Source organism: Ranitomeya imitator, chromosome 9 (genome assembly GCF_032444005.1).
Source record: "Ranitomeya imitator isolate aRanImi1 chromosome 9, aRanImi1.pri, whole genome shotgun sequence".
Taxonomy (NCBI): Eukaryota; Metazoa; Chordata; class Amphibia; order Anura; family Dendrobatidae; genus Ranitomeya; species Ranitomeya imitator.
The window spans coordinates 23,233,275-23,252,953 of NC_091290.1; the positions used below are offsets into that span (position 1 = coordinate 23,233,275).

A 19,679-nucleotide genomic window follows, 5' to 3' on the forward strand; every position below is an offset into this window, starting at 1 on the left:
GCTCCTGGCGCGGTCCCTGTTTCTCACTGACAGATGGTCTCGGAGACGGCAGCTTGTCCCGGGGTTCAGCGGTCACTGGTACCGCTCATTAAAGTAATTAATATGCGCTCCACCCCTATGGGAGTGGAGTCGCGTCCATATTCATTCCTTTAATGAGCGGTACCACGTGACCGCTGAACACAGGAAGAGCTGCCGGCGCCCGGAGACCATCGGAGATGTAGGGACCGTGCCAGGAGCAGGTGAGTATGTGACAGCCGCCGCGCCCCCTCCCCGCCGACCCCCTGGGACAATGACTCGAGTATAAGCCAAGAGGGGCACTTTCAGCCTAAAAAAATATTGGCTTATACTCGAGTATACAAGGTATATATGCCATGTTGATTGGTACACACGTCACACTTTGCCTTTTTCAGGCAACGGATGTACATGCAGTGGTCACAATCGCTTATTAGGGGATGGGCATCCAGGATCCCACTGTAAGAATTGGGATCAGAGAAATCTCTGATCCAGATTTATTAAAGGAAATTTGTCAGCAGGATTTTTTGCTATGTAATCTGAGAGGGGCATAATGTAGGGGCAGAGACCCTGATTCGAGCGGTGTCACTTAATAGGCTGCTGGCTGTTTTGATAAAATCAAGTAATTAGACTAATGGTAAGGATGTGCTTGTCCCCTAATAAAAATTATACTCTAATGGTCGAGATCCGATGTGCCAGTCATGAGAAATCTGGAGTAGAAGCCATATGCAAATGGGGCTGGAACAGCAGTTCCTTGGGGGCGGAACAATGTACCTGACATGCCCCCAAAGAACTGTACTTCGTCTGATTTTCTTATTGCGTCTACACTAGATTTCTCATGACTAGCACATCGGATCTCTACAATAAAGGTATATTTTTTATTGGGGGACAAGCATCTATACAAACGTACAACCACTGCCTTATGTAAAAAAAATAAATGAAATAAAAAAGTAAAAGAAGTGCAGACTAGCTCCAATTAAAAGAAAAAGCAGAGCAGGAAGAAAGATCAGATTTTCAATTTTTTTTCATTAATTAGGGACAGATGTTATTGGGTTTTATACCAATTAGTTTAATCAATGTATCATGAAAAGTTTTATAATTTTCTAAAATACTTTGTATTACATATTCTGGTAATTAAGATCTCTGCTTGCTGTCACTGAAAGACAAAATATACATATATATATTTTTTTTAAATTGAATTGCTTAAAACTAGTGATGAGCGAATATACTCGTTACTCGAGACTTCCCGAGCTCGCTCAGGGGTCCTCCGAGTATTTTTTAGTGCTCGGAGATTTAGTTGTTATTGCCGTAGCTGAATGATTTACATCTGTTAGGACAGCATAAGTACATGTGGGGATTCCCTAGCAACCAGGCAACCCCCACATGTACTTATGCTGGCTAACAGACGTAAATCATTCAGCTGCGGCAAGAAAAACTAAATTTCCGAGCACTAAAAAATACTCGGAGGACCCCCGAGCGTGCTCGAGAAATCTCAAGTAACGAGTATATTCGCTCATCATTACTTAAAACCTGTCCAGACTTAATACCACCCACAGCTGAGGGTTTGGTACACTCTCTCCCATCTAAACAACCCTCTGGGCACTGCACATTCACCCCAGCACAAATCTCTCTCCCTTTCATATTATTATATAACATAGAATAAAGGTATAACACATGTTTAAGGAATTATACAGAGGATTTTCTAGGCTGCTTATAATTGGAGCAAGTGTAATAAGGAGCTTCCGCAGAATGTTTCCTTTCATTGACAGCAAGCAGAGATCTTAAAAGTGTTAAGCAAAATAATCAGCAAGTCTACAAAGTATATTTGTTTGTTCCCACGTTTTAATGATTAGATACTGGTGATTATTACCTTGATAATGGACGGTTCGGAGATCACAGTATCTGCACTGACAACCTCCACTATGGCTTCAGGTAGGACGGCTTTCTTCATGCACGACATGTTAAACCCATAGACATCGTCCCAGAACGCCAGCTTTCCGCTGTGCTTCTCCGGATCACACAGAGCCACAATGCTGAGGTTACACCGATCTGGATAAACTGAAGGACACAAAGATTAGAAAAAAAACATTAGCACAAACATATTAAGAGGAAAATCTGCTCGATATCAAAGTAATACATTCGCCCTACAAGTATGACATAACTAAGGAGAATTCACTTTTCCAGATTCATGTAGAGAAATTTAAAAAAAAAACAAGTAGTGTAATAGCGATCTACAGGAGACTGCAGCTTTCTCAGAACACATAGCTAAGAAACAGATCAGAGTAATGTCTAACAAAGTTTAGCAAAAGATGATGAGACGGAAAGAACTAATAGGTACTGAGAACTCTCTGGGATTTCAGGGGAAAATGATTGATTTATAACATCCGTGAGCATCATTTATATATGAACAGAATCTACATAAAAAGTATTTTACAGTGTAAATATATCCAGTATTATACTCCAGAGCTGCACTCACTATTCTGCTGGTGCAGTCACTGTGTACATACATCACATTACTGATCCTGAATTACATCCTGTATTATACTCCAGAGCTGCACTCACTATTCTGCTGGTGCAGTCACTGTGTACATACATTACATTAATGATCCTGAGTTATATCCTATATTATACCCCAGAGCTGCACTCATTATTCTGCTGGTCCAGTCATGGTGTACATACATTACATTACTGATCCTGAGTTACATCCTGTATTATACTCCAGAGCTGCACTCACTATTCTGCTGGTGCAGTCACTGTGTACATACATTACATTACTGATCCTGAGTTACATCCTGTATTATACACCAGAGCTGCACTCACTATTCTGCTGGTGCAGTCACTGTGTACATACATTACATTACTGATCCTGTACTGATCCCGAGTTACATCCTGTATTATACTCCAGAGCTGCGCTCACTATTCTGCTGGTGCAGTCACTGTGTACATTACATTACTGATCCTGAGTCACATCCTGTATTATACTCCAGAGCAGCACTCACTATTCTGCTGGTGGAGTCACTGTGTACATACATTACATTACTGATCCTGAGTTACATCCTGTATTATACTCCAGAGCTGCACTCACTATTCTGCTGGTCCAGTCATGGTGTACATACATTACATTACTGATCCTGAGTTACATCCTGTATTATACTCCAGAGCTGCACTCACTATTCTGCTGGTGCAGTCACTGTGTACATACATTACATTACTGATCCTGAGTTACATCCTGTATTATACACCAGAGCTGCACTCACTATTCTGCTGGTGCAGTCACTGTGTACATACATTACATTACTGATCCTGTACTGATCCTGAGTTACATCCTGTATTATACTCCAGAGCTGCGCTCACTATTCTGCTGGTGCAGTCACTGTGTACATTACATTACATTACTGATCCTGAGTCACATCCTGTATTATACACCAGAGCTGCACTCACTATTCTGCTGGTGCAGTCACTGTGTACATACATTACATTACTGATCCTGTACTGATCCCGAGTTACATCCTGTATTATACTCCAGAGCTGCGCTCACTATTCTGCTGGTGCAGTCACTGTGTACATTACATTACATTACTGATCCTGAGTCACATCCTGTATTATACTCCAGAGCAGCACTCACTATTCTGCTGGTGCAGTCACTGTGTACATACATTACATTACTGATCCTGAGTTACATCCTGTATTATACCCCAGAGCTGCACACACTATTCTGCTGGTGCAGTCACTGTGTACATACATTACATTACTGATCCTGAGTTACATCCTGTATTATACCCCAGAGCTGCACTCACTATTCTGCTGGTGCAGTCACTGTGTACATACATTACTGATCCTGAGTTACATCCTGTATTATACTCCAGAGCTGCACTCACTATTCTGCTGGTGGAGTCACTGTGTACATACATTACATTACTGATCCTGAGTTACATCCTGTATTATACTCCAGAGCTGCACTCACTATTCTGCTGGTGCAGTCACTGTGTACATACATTACATTACTGATCCAGAGTTACATCCTGTATTATACTCCAGAGCTGCACTCACTATTCTGCTGGTGGAGTCACTGTGTACATATATTACATTACTGATCCTGAGTTACATCCTGTATTATACTCCAGAGCTGCACTCACTATTCTGCTGGTGCAGTCAGTGTGTGCATACATTACATTACTGATCCTGAGTTACATCCTATATTATAAGTAATGTCACCTACTGCTGATGTTATATTAATTCTGTATATAACCTGGTGGTCGGAGGTTACGGCTTCTTCTACGGTCAGGTGGTCGTTATCTCTGCAGGTAATGTTGAGTTGCTTACAGAGATATCTGTCATTCTCACAAGGGAAGGACACCTGGCAGATGGTTCTCAGAGTAACGAGTGAGGAATCGCGTTCTGCACTAGTCTCAGTCTGTAATATTTTGTATTTTCTGCTCCATAAACACTTTATTATCACATTTGTAACTCCTGATTGTTCTAGAGTGAAAGATCGTAAAAATGCAAAGACGAAGAAAAGTCAAAACAGACTTTATATCAACTAAAACAGAGGTCCCCAACCGCCGGTCCGCGGACCAGGACCGGGCCGTTGAGGTTTTTCAGCCGGTCCGCGGCGCCGCTGACAGCTAGCTTCGCGGCCCTGCGCCTGGTCAGAGCACGCTCTGTGACAGCTCGCAGCTCCCGGCAGAGAACATTATGCAGGACGAGGGGGCAGCCCTCCTGCGCAGCATGGTGTGTTCCTGATGGGGTGGGGCGGCAGGCTCTCCTCACTGACACGCCCAGTGGCGTATCTAGGGGGGGGGCAGCCAGGGCATTTGCCCCGGGTGCAGCCGGCAGGGAGGGGCGCAGTCGGGCCGCCTCATTCGGCGGTCCGCAGTGTCTCCCCCCGGCGGCTGCATTCTGCCGTCCCCGGTCAGGGAGTCAGCTGTTCTCTGTGCCGACTGTCAAGCTGACAGCCGGCACAGAGAAGCTGCAGAGCGCCGGATCCCAATGTGTGCAGAGGTGGAGGGGAGCCCCTGCAGGGTGGCTGCGGCAGGCAGGGAGAAATCCCTGCAGCTCCGCTGCCCAGCGATCTGTCTTCCTGCTTCCTCTCACACAGACACGCCGCTGGATGACGTCATCATTCAGCGGCCGGCTGTGTCAGAGGAAGGCAATGAGATGCTGTGGTAGAGTGCGAGGAGAGGTGAGAGGGGTGTGTGAATGTGTGTGTGAATGTGTGTGTGTGAGAATGTGAATGTGTGTGTGTGAGAGTGTGTGTGTGAATGTGTGTGTGAATGTGTGTGTGTGTGTGTGAGAATGTGTGTGTGTGTGTGAATGTGTGAATCAAATTCTCATTATAAATGTCATAATTACATGATAAGTATGCACTAAGCTCCACCCCTCCATAACTCCACCCCCATATGACCAGAGCCCCACCCCTGCCCCACCCCCACCCCACCGGGCCATGGAAAACTGGTCTTGCTTAAAGCCGGTCCCTGGGGCAAAAAAGGTTGGGGACCTCTGAACTAAAAGATCAAATCCTTAATGTCAAATCTGAGAAAATGGCAGTAGAATAGGTCAATATATAGAAAGCATAAGGTAAGGCGGGTTCTGCTTCTATAAATCACAGGTCAACCAACGTGTGGCTGCTCAGCAATTACACATCTAAAAATGCTTCAATAAACTTTTATAACTGAATTTACTGGGAGCAATAAAATGAAAGAAGTGGAAAAAAATCTTAACCTGTGGCTCTAACAAAAAACAGGCAGCTACAAAAAGGGTTGTATTCTCGTCAGGCAGTGAGGCCCAAAGTCTGCCACTAGTTCACTTACTATATAGAATTAATCTACATTATATTTTTTTCTGTACTTATCCCGAGTTACCTCCTCCTGTATTATACCACAGAGCTGCACTCACTATTCTGCTGTCACTGTGTCACATTACATTACTGATCCTGAGTAACATCCTGTATTATACTCCAGAGCTGCACTCACTATTCTGCTGGTGCAGTCACTGTGTATATACATTACTGATCCTGAGCTACATCCTGTATTATACTCCAGAGCTGCACTCACTTTCCTGCTGGTGCAGTCACTGTGTACAGTACAGACCAAAAGTTTGGACACAACTTCTCATTTAAAGATTTTTGTGTATTTTCATGACTATAAAAATTGTACATTCACACTGAAGGCATCAAAACTATGAATTAACACATGTGGAATTATATACTTAACAAAAAAGTGTGAAACAACTGAAATTATGTCTTATATTCTAGGTTCTTCATAGTAGCCACCTTTTGCTTTGATGACTGCTTTGCACACTCTTGGCATTCTCTTGATGAGCTTCAAGAGGTAGTCACCGAGAATAGTCTTCCAACAATCTTGAAGGAGTTCCCAGAGATGCTTAGCACTTGTTGGCCCTTTTGCCTTCACTCTGCGGTCCAGCTCACCCCAAACCATCTCGATTGGGTTCAGGTCTGGTGACTGTGGAGGCCAGGTCATCTGGCGTAGCACCCCATCACTCTCCTTCTTGGTCAGCCTGGAGGTGTGTTTGGGGTCATTGTCCTGTTGAAAAATAAATGATGGTCCAACTAAACGCAAACCGGATGGAATAGCATGCCGCTGTAAGATGTTGTGGTAGCCATGCTGGTTCAATATGCCTTCAATTTTGAATAAATCCCCAACAGTGTCACCAGCAAAGCACCCCCACACCATCACACCTCCTCCTCCATGCATCACGGTGGGAACCAGGCATGTAGAGTCCATCCGTTCACCTTTTCTGCATCACACAAAGACACAGTGGTTGGAACCAAAGATCTCATATTTGGACTCATCAGACGAAAGCACAGATTTCCACTGGTCTAATGTCCATTCCTTGTGTTCTTTAGCCCAAACAAGTCTCTTCTGCTTGTTGCCTGTCCTTAGCAGTGGTTTCCTAGCAGCTATTTTACCATGAAGGCCTGCTGCACAAAGTCTCGTCTTAACAGTTGTTATAGAGATGTGTCTGCTGCTAGAACTCTGTGTGGCATTGACCTGGTCTCTAATCTGAGCTGCTGTTAACCTGCGATTTCTGAGGCTGGTGACTCGGATAAACTTATCCTCAGAAGCAGAGGTGACTCTTGGTCTTCCTTTCCTGGGGCGGTCCTCATGTAAGTCTGTTTCTTTGTAGCGCTTGATGGTTTTCGCAGCTGCACTTGGGGACACTTTCAAAGTTTTCCCAATTTTTCGGACAGACTGACCTTCATTTCTTAAAGTAATGATGGCCACTCGTTTTTCTTTACTTTTATAACACCATTTATAAGGCAAGAAATTTCACTTATTAAACCTGACAGGGCACACCTGTGAAGTGAAAACCATTCCCGGTGACTACCTCTTGAAGCTCATCAAGAGAATGCCAAGAGTGTGCAAAGCAGTCATCAAAGCAAAAGGTGACTACTTTGAAGATCCTAAAATATAAGACATATTTGCAGTTGTTTCACACTTTTTTGTTAAGTTTATAATTCCACATGTGTTAATTCATAGTTTTGATGCCTTCAGTGTGAATGTACAATTTTCATAGCGATGAAAATACAGAAAAATCTTTAAATGAGAAGGTGTGTCCAAACTTTTGGTCTGTACTGTACATACATTACATTACTGATCCTGAGTTACATCCAGTATTATACTCCAGAGCTGCACTTCTGCTTCACAGCTGAAATCGCTCAATACTTCTTGCTTGCTTAATTTTTGCATAGAGCTCATTCTGATTATTTCAATTCTGGGAAGTATAATCTATACACACAAAGTGGCTGATAACAGAGAATAATATTGTCTATAGAAGAGGTGAAAACAATCTGCACATAGATCAAATGGCTGAAAACAATGAGCAATAGACTGTTTCCACCTGTCCCACGGTCGGCCTCGTCCCTCCCTGTAATGGCTGATAACAGGGGGCACTAGTCTCATTCTAGTGAATGGGAGATCAGTCCTAGGCTTGTATGTTCGGAGTAGGTCGCTGAATTTCTCGGGGCTCGTAGCCGGATGTCCGTGTCCCGTATCTGTGATTCAATTAGAACGACTGCAGAAACCGATGAGAAAAGATGAATAATTATTCTCCCTCGCAGGTAAAATTAACAAACTGCTGATTGGACAGAAATCGCTCGTCATCGTCCATCAGAGGATTCATGGCTCTGACATCTGTGTCCTTCTCGATTCACTGCTCCGGAATCATTTGTCACCGGTAACAACTCACGTGGAGGAAGACCCAGGACGAGGCCCAGCCGATTACAAATCCCCAGCCATAAAAAAAGGCTAAGAGGACATCCAGAAAAAACCTCTCCCAACACAAAGCTGGACCTCCATCCTGGAGACAATGTGTATGTAACGAAGTGACCTATTGTCATCATGTGTGCGCTATGTAGCAGCCGGAGATTATAGAACATATTATTATATGTTCTATATAGCAGATACTACAATTACTGGATATTAGAACAACTGGAAATTATTTTTATAATGTAACAGTCACGGAAGGATATTATTATAGTTAGATATTATGTAGCTATTGTATCTATATGACACTCCGCTATTTGGATATGATGCCTATTCTGTTACAATATTTTCAATACGTCCGATAGCTGTCAGTGAATGCCAACACTTGTCTCTATATTCAGATTTGCATTAATGAGAATAAGTGCTTTCAGCCCGGAAGTTGATGGCAGGAGACAGACCGGTACTGCCACTTCTGATAGGACTCCTCCTCCTCCCATCAAAGTTTTTATCCTCTTACTATATTACACTGTGTACTTACAATTGCTCATTTGGCCTTTCTACCCATTTAATTCTTCTCTTTTCTCTGATCTATGTAGAAACAGGAAGTCTCTTGTCCCTATATTTATCATCCCCCTCTTCAACTCCTGACCCAGCTGCTCAATCCTTCCCCTGTCATAGACTTTTGCAGTGAATTAGGACTCCTACAGGGAAAATTGACCTCTTGTTTCTACACAGAGCTTTCAGCTGATTAGTTAATCACAGGAAGACTCAGAAATGCCCAATAGTAGTAATGAGGGGAACAGAGGACATGTTTGCTTCGCCGGAGCCCTGACTGGTCAAGAGGACTCATTATAGGGGCACTAAAAGAGTACTATGACAGTACACTGATTCAGCCTTAAAATTAAAGGATTTTTACTATTATTTTTTGAAAGGGACAAGCATCTGAGATCTGTGACTCTGCAAAAAATCTAGATAAAAGTAAAGTGCCAGTGCCATTGTTACGCAGAAGAATGTGTTACCAACCACAGAACGACCCATGTCGGATTTCGGATCATTATTCCTGAATCCGGAGACATTTTTGCAGCCTCCACTCTCGCCCACTGAGCGGTTTTTATACATGAGCACCATTGTGCGTGCAGTTTGCAGCCGGCGGAGCCCACACCTGAGCGCCGCTCCTCGTCTCAGACCTTCCACATGGTGCTGACTGATAGAACGGAGAATCACAATGGCCAATTACGAGCTTGTGTGTGATTGTTCACGGCTTTAATTGAATTTCTCACATAATTCCAGTCGGCTGCCTTTGTTCTGACGTTGCCTGGGAGCACATTACAGCACAATGGCGCTGCAGTGATGAGCGAGCACCGAGAGTCATTAAAGCAATGCAGTGGAACGTGGTACAATGGACTGGGAGCCGTGCTGAGGGAATGGAAGAACTGCATTGAGACGTGTCAGCATTAAATGAAAGACAGCCAGCCCCTCCGCCTCGTAAAGACGCCCAACCGGCAGAAATGGAACATGCGCCGGGATAGAGGGATGGGGGAGGTGATGGTTCTGGATTGAGAATTCACTCTGCATTTACATTGTATCGATTCCAGCTTGTAAAGATGGGAAACATAGCAATCACAGTAATTATAGAGAACGCTCAGTAGTAATTAGGATTATTTAACGACCTTCTAGCAGAGAATTCATTATAGAAGTTGGACTCGTGTACGGCAGAGGACAGGGAGGGGGTCCATATAAAAAAAACTTTGCAGCATTTTTTCAACATCTGCCTAAAACTTTTTCACATTATGGGTAAATAATATATTTTCTAAACCTATAGTCGTGTGAAAAAGTTTTATAATTAGTTGTTGCATTAATGCTGCAAATGTAAGAATGTTTTCACAGATAGAAGTGTTAATAGTTTATTTTTAATTACGAAAATGCAAAGTGAATAAATAAATGAGAAATTAAATCCCATCAATATTTGGCGAGAGCCCTTTGCCTTCATGAATTCTTCTACATACAGTTGTCACTTGCACACAGTCTGTAAATTATCTCGGCAGGAGGTTGTTCCAAACATCTTGGAGAACTGACCACAGATCTCCTGGATATGAGGCTTGTGCAAATTCTTCTGTCTCTTCATGTGATTCCAGACACAATGGATGAGATCGGGGCTCTGCGGGGGCAGGATAATCACTTCCCGGACTCCTCACTCTTAACGACATTGGCTGGATGTTTGGGGTCGTTGTCCGGCTGCAGAATAAATTTGGAGCCAATCAGACGCCTCCCAGATGGTATTACATGATGGATAAGTATCTGCTTGTGTTTCTCAGCATTAAAGACACCATTAATCTTGACCAAATCCCCAAACTTACAGGATCCTCCACCATGCCTTACTGTTACTGCGGACCCTCATTATTGTGCAGCTCTGCAACCCTTCAGTGAACAAATTTCTATGTCACAGGCAAATATTTCACATTTTACTTATCAGTCCAGAGTACCTGCTGCTATTTTTCTGCAACCCAGGTTTCTAGGTTTTCGTGCATAGTCGAGTCGCTTGGCCTTGTTTGCACGTCGCAGGTATAGTTTTCGGCCATAATTCTTCCATGAAAACCACTGCTGGCCCAATTTGTCGGAACAGTAGATGGGATTAGCTGCGTCCCATATGGCTGCTGTCATTTCTAAGCTGATGGCACTGCTGGACATCTTCTGATTTTGAAAAGGAAGTATGTTCTATCCATCGATCGTCTGCTGCAAGTTTCCTTAGATAACCATGGCATCTATAATGTTGCCCATTTATTTGTAGATTTTCAAAAAACCTTATGCTAAGCTCTTGAAAGCTCAGCCTGCTCTGAAATCTTTGCCTGGGAGAGACCTTGCTGATGCAGTATAACTACCCTGTGTCTTGTTGCGGTGCTCAAGTCTTCATAGAGCGTATAACCTGTAACATGGAACTGTCTCCCACAACCTCACCTTTGTAACAGAGCTTAAGAGTTCCTCACCCAGTTTTCAGCCTCTTACACAGATGTTTCTGTTTCAACCTACATATGAAAATGAATATTATCACCTGTTTGGTGTATCGGTTTACTCATCCACCTTACCACAATCCTACAAAATCCCTGACTGTCTGCAAGTGTACCTAGAAGAATTGATGCAGTTTTGAAGGTAAAGGGTGATCACACCAAATATGAATTTGATATTGATTTCTCTTTCGTTCACCACTTAGCAGTTTGGTAATTGATAAAAAATTTAAAAAAACTATTAAAAGAGAACCCAGTCATGTCCACTAAAACTTTAGGGTCGACCTGCAGCTTAACAGCGTAAGGTAAGAAAAGGTTGGAATTAAAGGGTATACCGGCTAAAAACCATTTATCATCTATTCATGGGAGTGATGTAAACAGCCAAGCAAAGCAGCGGTCAGAATATATATAGATCACCTCCACACCTACTTTATTTACAATGATGGATTCTTAGAGGGGATGGAACCTTGACAAACTATTAGTTTCTCAATGGTTAGGTGATCACAGATCTGTATGTGGATCCCCCCACTGGAACATCTACTGTTGGTCAGAATGGGGTCTGATGTTCCTCACTCTCCGATATCTGCAAAGCAGCGGCCATTCAGGTCTTCCTGGTCATAAGACTGTTCTGCCTCTCAGTGGAAACCACACAATCTAAGATTTTCAATCTTTGATAAGTTTACGCTTTAAAGGGTGTAAATTTGGCGACAGCCAACAACCATTTTAACGTAAAAATCATCATTCCTCATCCATCTTAAATGGGGTGGGGTGAAGGGTTTATTTAAAAAAAAAAAAAAGAACATGCCCAACCCACGTTTCCACAGATTTAATTATAATTTATCAGGGTCTCTACCACAGGACCAGTGCACAGCAAATGTGGTGCCAACATTCAAAAAAGGGGACAAATTCTGAACCCGGAACTTATAGGCCGATAAGTTTAACCTCGGCTGTGAGTAAAATCCTGGAGGGTTTCCAAAAAGATGCTATCCTGGAGTATCTCAATAAGAATAACCTCATGATGCAACCACAACACGGGTTTATGAGGGATTGTGCGTTTCGCGACTAGCTTCGTCAAGAGTGCGAAACCTTCGCCACCCCTTGACGAAGATAGGTGCAAAACGTGAGTCGGGTACAGTTCTTTCATGGACTGTTGAGATTTCTCTATGCCACTGTGCTTGTTTACATTCCATATTTATGGGTTTTACGACTTTGTTTTTTCATGATATTCTCTATGCACTGGTATCTGTCTGTAATATTAGGACTATATATTGCATACTATACTATTGTATTTATTATATCTAACTGTACCTTGTTTATTGACTTATTCTAAAAATCTGTCTCATGGAGTCTATATTTCAGGTCTATTCATCAGCTGTCTTCGGCTGTGTGCACACGTTGTGGTTTTTTCGTGGTTTTTCCCGATAAAAATGCTATAAAACCGCAAAAAAAACGCATACAATAAGCATCGCATCATTTAGAATGAATTCCGCATGTTTTGTGCACATGATGCGTTTTTTTCCGCGAAAAAAACGCATCACGGTAAAAACCACAGCATGTTCATTAATTTTGCGTTTTTTTTTGCGGATTTCCCACTACAAAATGCATTGGAAAGTGTCCAGAAAAATACACGGCAAAACCGCATGCAGATTTCTTGCGGATTTCTTGCAGAAAATGTCCGTTTTTCCTCAGGAATTTTCTGCGAGAAATCCTGAACGTGTGCACATAGCCTTACACGTTTTATTATTGTCTATAGGATTTGTTTCTCCCTTACGCTCATTATTCAGTATGCAAGTTTATCATAGGTTAACAAACTGATCTAGGGATAGAAATCAGAGATTGGCTAATAATGACACACTTAGATTGGGTTACAATTATCAGAGGGGTACTACAGGGGTCAGCATTGGGCCCTCTTTTCAAGATATTTATTACCATAAATGACCTTGTAGGAGCCATACAGAGTAACATTTCAATATCTGCAAATGATACTAATGTCTGCAAGGTACTCAACACAGAAGATAATTTACTATTACAGAGGGATTTATAAAAGCTTAAGGCTTCGGCTAAAAATGGCAATTGAAGTTTAATTTTGATAAAGGTCATGCACTTGGGCAGAGGAAACAAAATGTACAATTACGTACTAAATTGTAAAACACTGGGCAACACGATCAATGAAACAGACAGGTGTATGAGTGGTCGGCAAACTCCACTTTAATGACCTGTGTCAGGCAGCTGCAGCCAAGGCTACTAAAATAATGGGATACATGAAAAGAGGCAAAGATGCTCATGATGAGAACATAGTTTCGCCTCTATACAAGTCACTGGTGTGACCGTACTTACAACATTATGTACAATTTTGGCTCCAGTGTATAAGAAGGACAAAGCTGGACTAGAGCGGGTGCAGATAAAAGCAACCAAGGTTATTGAGGGAACGCGTGGACTACAAAATCCAGACCGGATATTAAACTTTGTGCTATTCAATTTGGAAAAACAAAGGGGCGATCTTATTACAATCTACAAATATATGAAAGGACAGTACAGAGATCTTTCTACTGATCTTTTTACATCTAGGCCTGCGATGGGGACAAGGGGCATCTTCTTCGTGTAGAGGAAAGAAGGTTTAATCATAATCACAAACGCAGATTCTTTACTGTAAGAGCAGTGAGATTATGGAATCTGCCACATCATGTTGTAATGGTTGATTCTCTACTAAAACTCAAGAAAAGTCTGGATGCCTTTCTTTAAAAATATAAAATTACAGGTTATGGGTACTAGATTCTGTGTTGGGGCGTTGATCCGGAGATCTTATCGGATTGCCAAAAGTGGGGTCAGGAAGGGATTTTTCCCCCGATATGGAGCGATTAGTGTCTGCTTAAGTCTCCCTTCAACCTTAGAAACAGGTTTGTGAATGCAAAGAGGGTAATAAGCCGCTGCCAGACACCTTTACCCTGTCAGCGCCCTCTGCATCGGGCACTGCACCCAATCTGCAATGAGGACAATGGGTACGGTTCCTGTGCCCGGCACCACTCTTACACTTTCTACACATATCACTGGGGAGATCAGGACCTGAAGGGGTTACACCCTAGATTTAAATAACCCATTTAAGGCCAGCAGAATACAAGTGCTCAGAATGAACGCCTTGCAGCGAGTACTAATGGCACCATCGCTCATCTGTGGAGGGAACATTCCCAGCCGAGCGGAACTCTATCTACAGCTGAGGGTTCACACAGTCCCCGCAATGTTCCCGTAAACTATGGAAATTTCCATACAAACCTGCTCCGCCGGCGTCCAGATACTTGTCCTTTGCATAAATAACGGAATCCAGCATAGACTCAAACAGCAGGAAGTAACCCTGAGGAAAGAGCAGAAAACAAAGGGTAAGATGGCATCAAGATGCACGGAAAGAGCCGAGACGGGGCCCGAGAAATACGCAGCAACTTCTCATTATCTATGTGGTCTGCAATACATAGGAAAGAGGAAAACTTTCTGACATCTGTAGGTCCGAGCGGCTCTGTAGAACCCCATTCTCGCGATCAGTGGGTGTCCATCCAGTTGGCCCGAAGCAAACCATTAAAGGGGTATTCCAGTCTTTCTATATGGATATTATCGCATAGGTGTTTTTGCAATTTAATACTTATTTATATGTTCAGCAGTTCTTGAGATATTTACACTTTTCTTTTGTTTACAGATCGTTGCCTTGGAGACCGACCACAAAAACCAGACAGCAGTACAAGTACAGTGCTTACAAGCTCTTCTCTATTGAGCCTGTAAGCACGGTTTTGAAGCTTCCAGGATCACTGGAGCCCCCACCACGTTACCTCCAAATCCTGGCCAGCTTTGGTGCAGTGCTTAAAGGGTAGAGAGCAGCGATGGTCGGTTTCCTAGGCAACGAGCTGTAAATAGTAAGTTAATATCTCAAGAACGGCTGACAATTTAAGCAGTAAATGGAAAGTGCTTGTATATAGAAGCATTTTTGTCATCTATGGAGATGGGAATAACCCTTTAAGTTGTGCCCTGTCTTGTGGTAAACGAATCTTGTTACATCTTTTAATGTATTCCATCAAAACATCCTATAATATAAGCCCTTAAAAGGGTTGCAAAAACACGGCTGTCATCAATCGGAAACAGCGCCACACCGACATACAGGTTGTGTTGGGTATTACAGGTCATTAATCTAAATGGAGCAGAGTAGGAATAGCAGACACAATCCACACTTTTCCAGAAAAAGAACCAAGAAGTACTTGAGAATCTCTATTTCCTGGTGATTTTATTTTCGGTCTCTATAACCTTCTCGGTGGCTGACGCCGCAGATCATCCTCATTATCAGCCCCAGCAGGGGGCACTGTAATAGATTTCCGCAAGGTAATAGCTGCTCCCCACACAAAACCTCTGGCTGGTTCGAGTTTTATCGCTTTCCATTATGTTTGCTGCAAAACAGATTTCACGTGTCGCCCGTCCTGCAGACATCTACATTTATAGGAACCTGCAACAAAGTTTGACATTTCTGAATCCAATTTCAAGATCAAGTGTCGGTGTGAATTGTGCACCATTCATCCTATGGCATCAAGGCCACAGCATAAGGCGCTGGCTCACTGCAGAAATATCAACGGCTCCAGGCAATCTGTTCATGGCACAAGAAAAAAATAAATGCCATCTCCACAAGGATAATTTCATATTACCCATTAAACTTTGCAATATAATTCAGCCAGAACAGAATAATTTTATATTTCACCTTTCTATGCAGCAAACATGAAGCTGTATCAGCACCAAGAGTAGGGGACGGGCAATGAGAGAGATACTCTGTATAACAGCTGCAGTATATGTAAAGGCCAGGGAGGCAAGAGCATCCTGTACTATACTCCGGAGCTGCACTCACTATTCCACTGGTGCAGTCACTGTGTACATATATTACCTTACTGATCCTGAGTTACATCCTGTATTATACCCCAGAGCTGCACTCACTATTCTGCTGATGCAGTCACTGTGTACATACATTACATTACTGATCCTGTATTGATCCTGAGTTACATCCTGTATTATACTCCAGAGCTGCGCTCACTATTCTGCTGATGCAGTCACTGTGCACATATATTACATTACTGATCCTGAGTTACATCCTGTATTATACTCCAGAGCTGCACTCACTATTCTGCTGGTGCAGTCACTGTGCACATACATTACATTACTGATCCTCAGTTACATCCTGTATTATACTCCAGAGCTGCACTCACTATTCTGCTGGTGCAGTCACTGTGCACATACATTACATTACTGATCCTCAGTTACATCCTGTATTATACTCCAGAGCTGCACTCACTATTCTGCTGATGCAGTCACTGTGCACATATATTACATTACTGATCCTGAGTTACATCCTGTATTATACTCCAGAGCTGCACTCACTATTCTGCTGGTGCAGTCACTGTGCACATACATTACATTACTGATCCTGAGTTACATCCTGTATTATACTCCAGAGCTGCACTCACTATTCTGCTGGTGCAGTCACTGTGTACATACATTACATTACTGATCCTGTATTGATCCTGAGTTACATCCTGTATTATACCCCAGAGCTACACTCACTATTCTTCTGGTGCAGTCACGATCTACATACATTACTGATCCTGAGTTACATCCTGTATTATACTCCAGAGCTGCACTCACTATTCTGCTGGTGCAGTCACAATGTACATATATTACATTACTGACCCTGAACTGAACCGGAGTTACATCCTGTATTATAGTCCAGAGCTGCACTCACTATTCTGCTGGTGGAGTCACTGTGTACATACATTACATTACTGATCCTGAGTTACATCCTGTATTATACCCCAGAGCTGCACTCACTATTCTGCTGGTGCAGTCACTGTGTACATACATTACATTACTGATCCTGAGTTACATCCTGTATTATACCCCAGAGCTGTACTCACTATTCTGCTGGTGTAGTCACTGTGTACATACATTACATTACTGATCCTAAGCTACATCCTCTATAATACCCCAGAGCTGCACTCACTATTCTGCTGGTGCAGTCACTGTGTACATACATTACTGAACCGGAGTTACATCCTGTATTATACTCCAGAGCTGCACTCACTATTCTGCTGGTGCAGTCACTGTGTACATACAGGTCCTTCTCAAAAAATTAGCATATAGTGTTAAATTTCATTATTTACCATAATGTAATGATTACAATTAAACTTTCATATATTATAGATTCATTATCCACCAACTGAAATTTGTCAGGTCTTTTATTGCTTTAATACTGATGATTTTGGCATACAACTCCTGATAACCCAAAAAACCTGTCTCAATAAATTAGCATATCAAGAAAAGGTTCTCTAAACGACCTATTACCCTAATCTTCTGAATCAACTAATTAACTCTAAACACATGCAAAAGATACCTGAGGCTTTTATAAACTCCCTGCCTGGTTCATTACTCAAAACCCCCATCATGGGTAAGACTAGCGACCTGACAGATGTCAAGAAGGCCATCATTGACACCCTCAAGCAAGAGGGTAAGACCCAGAAAGAAATTTCTCAACAAATAGGCTGTTCCCAGAGTGCTGTATCAAGGCACCTCAATGGTAAGTCTGTTGGAAGGAAACAATGTGGCAGAAAACGCTGTACAACGAGAAGAGGAGACCGGACCCTGAGGAAGATTGTGGAGAAGGACCGATTCCAGACCTTGGGGAACCTGAGGAAGCAGTGGACTGAGTCTGGTGTGGAAACATCCAGAGCCACCGTGCACAGGCGTGTGCAGGAAATGGGCTACAGGTGCCGCATTCCCCAGGTAAAGCCACTTTTGAGCTACAGAGAAGCAGCACTGGACTGTTGCTAAGTGGTCCCAAGTACTTTTTTCTGATGAAAGCAAATTTTGCATGTCATTCGGAAATCAAGGTGCCAGAGTCTGGAGGAAGACTGGGGAGAAGGAAATGCCAAAATGCCTGAAGTCCAGTGTCAAGTACCCACAGTCAGTGATGGTGTGGGGTGCCATGTCAGCTGCTGGTGTTGGTCCACTGTGTTTCATCAAGGGCAGGGTCAATGCAGCTAGCTATCAGGAGATTTTGGAGCACTTCATGCTTCCATCGGCTGAAATGCTTTATGGAGATGAAGATTTCATTTTTCAGCACGACCTGGCACCTGCTCACAGTGCCAAAACCACTGGTAAATGGTTTACTGACCATGGTATTACTGTGCTCAATTGGCCTGCCAACTCTCCTGACCTGAACCCCATAGAGAATCTGTGGGATATTGTGAAGAGAAAGTTGAGAGACGCAAGACCCAACACTCTGGATGAGCTTAAGGCCGCTATTGAAGCATCCTGGGCCTCCATAACATCTCAGCAGTGTCACAGGCTGATTGCCTCCATGCCACGCCGCATTGAAGCAGTCATTTCTGCCAAAGGATTCCCGACCAAGTATTGAGTGCATAACTGAACATTATTATTTGTTGGTTTTTTTGTTTGTTATTAAAAAACACTTTTATTTGATTGGATGGGTGAAATATGCTAATTTATTGAGACAGGTTTTTTGGGTTATCAGGAGTTGTATGCCAAAATCATCAGTATTAAAACAATAAAAGACCTGACAAATTTCAGTTGGTGGATAATGAATCTATAATATATGAAAGTTTAATTGTAATCATTACATTATGGTAAATAATGAAATTTAACACTATATGCTAATTTTTTGAGAAGGACCTGTACATTACTGAACCGGAGTTACATCCTGTATTATACTCCAGAGCTGCAGTCACTGTCTACATACATTACAGATCCTGTACTGATCCTGAGTAATCTCCTGTATTATACTCCAGAGCTGCACTCACTATTCTGCTGGTGCAGTCACTGTGTACATACATTACATTACTGATCCTTAGTTACATCCTGTATTATACTCCAGAGCTGCACTCACTATTCTGCTGGTGCAGTCACTGTGTACATACATTACATTACTGATCCTGAGTTACATCCTGTATTATACTCGAGAGCTGCACTCACTATTCTGCTGGTGCAGTCACTGTGTGCATACATTACATTACTGATCCTGAGTTACATCCTGTATTATACCCAAGAGCTGCACTCATTATTCTGCTGGTGCAGTCACTGTGTGCATACATTACATTACTGATCCTGAGTTACATCCTGTATTATACCCCAGAGCTGCACTCATTCTGCTGGTGCAGTCACTGTGTACATACATTACATTACTGATCCTGAGTTACATCCTGTATTATACTCCAGAGCTGCACTCACTATTCTACTGGTCAAGTCATTGTGTACATACATTACACAGCCAGTTACAGCCAGTGTTATATTTTGCATCTGTACTCAATATTTTGCAGCTTCAGAGCTGAAATCTCTCGGTATACTCCGCTTGATCAGTGCCTCCATAGTAGTTGCTCGCGTGATTTATGTTGTAGAAACATATATT

At 42.6% G+C, this 19,679-nt stretch overlaps 1 protein-coding gene across 1 annotated transcript in view; it reads right to left on the reverse strand.

The window, feature by feature from the left end:
• Window positions 1-19,679, reverse strand: part of PRMT3 (protein arginine methyltransferase 3) — a 95,181-nt gene that overhangs the window by 40,849 nt on the left and 34,653 nt on the right. Inside the window, exons 11-12 of the mRNA XM_069740250.1 lie at window positions 14,510-14,588; window positions 1,883-2,070 (exon numbers count right to left, since the gene is read on the reverse strand). Coding sequence (XP_069596351.1) covers window positions 1,883-2,070; window positions 14,510-14,588 — 267 coding nt within the window. The remainder of the gene's footprint in view (window positions 1-1,882; window positions 2,071-14,509; window positions 14,589-19,679) is intronic.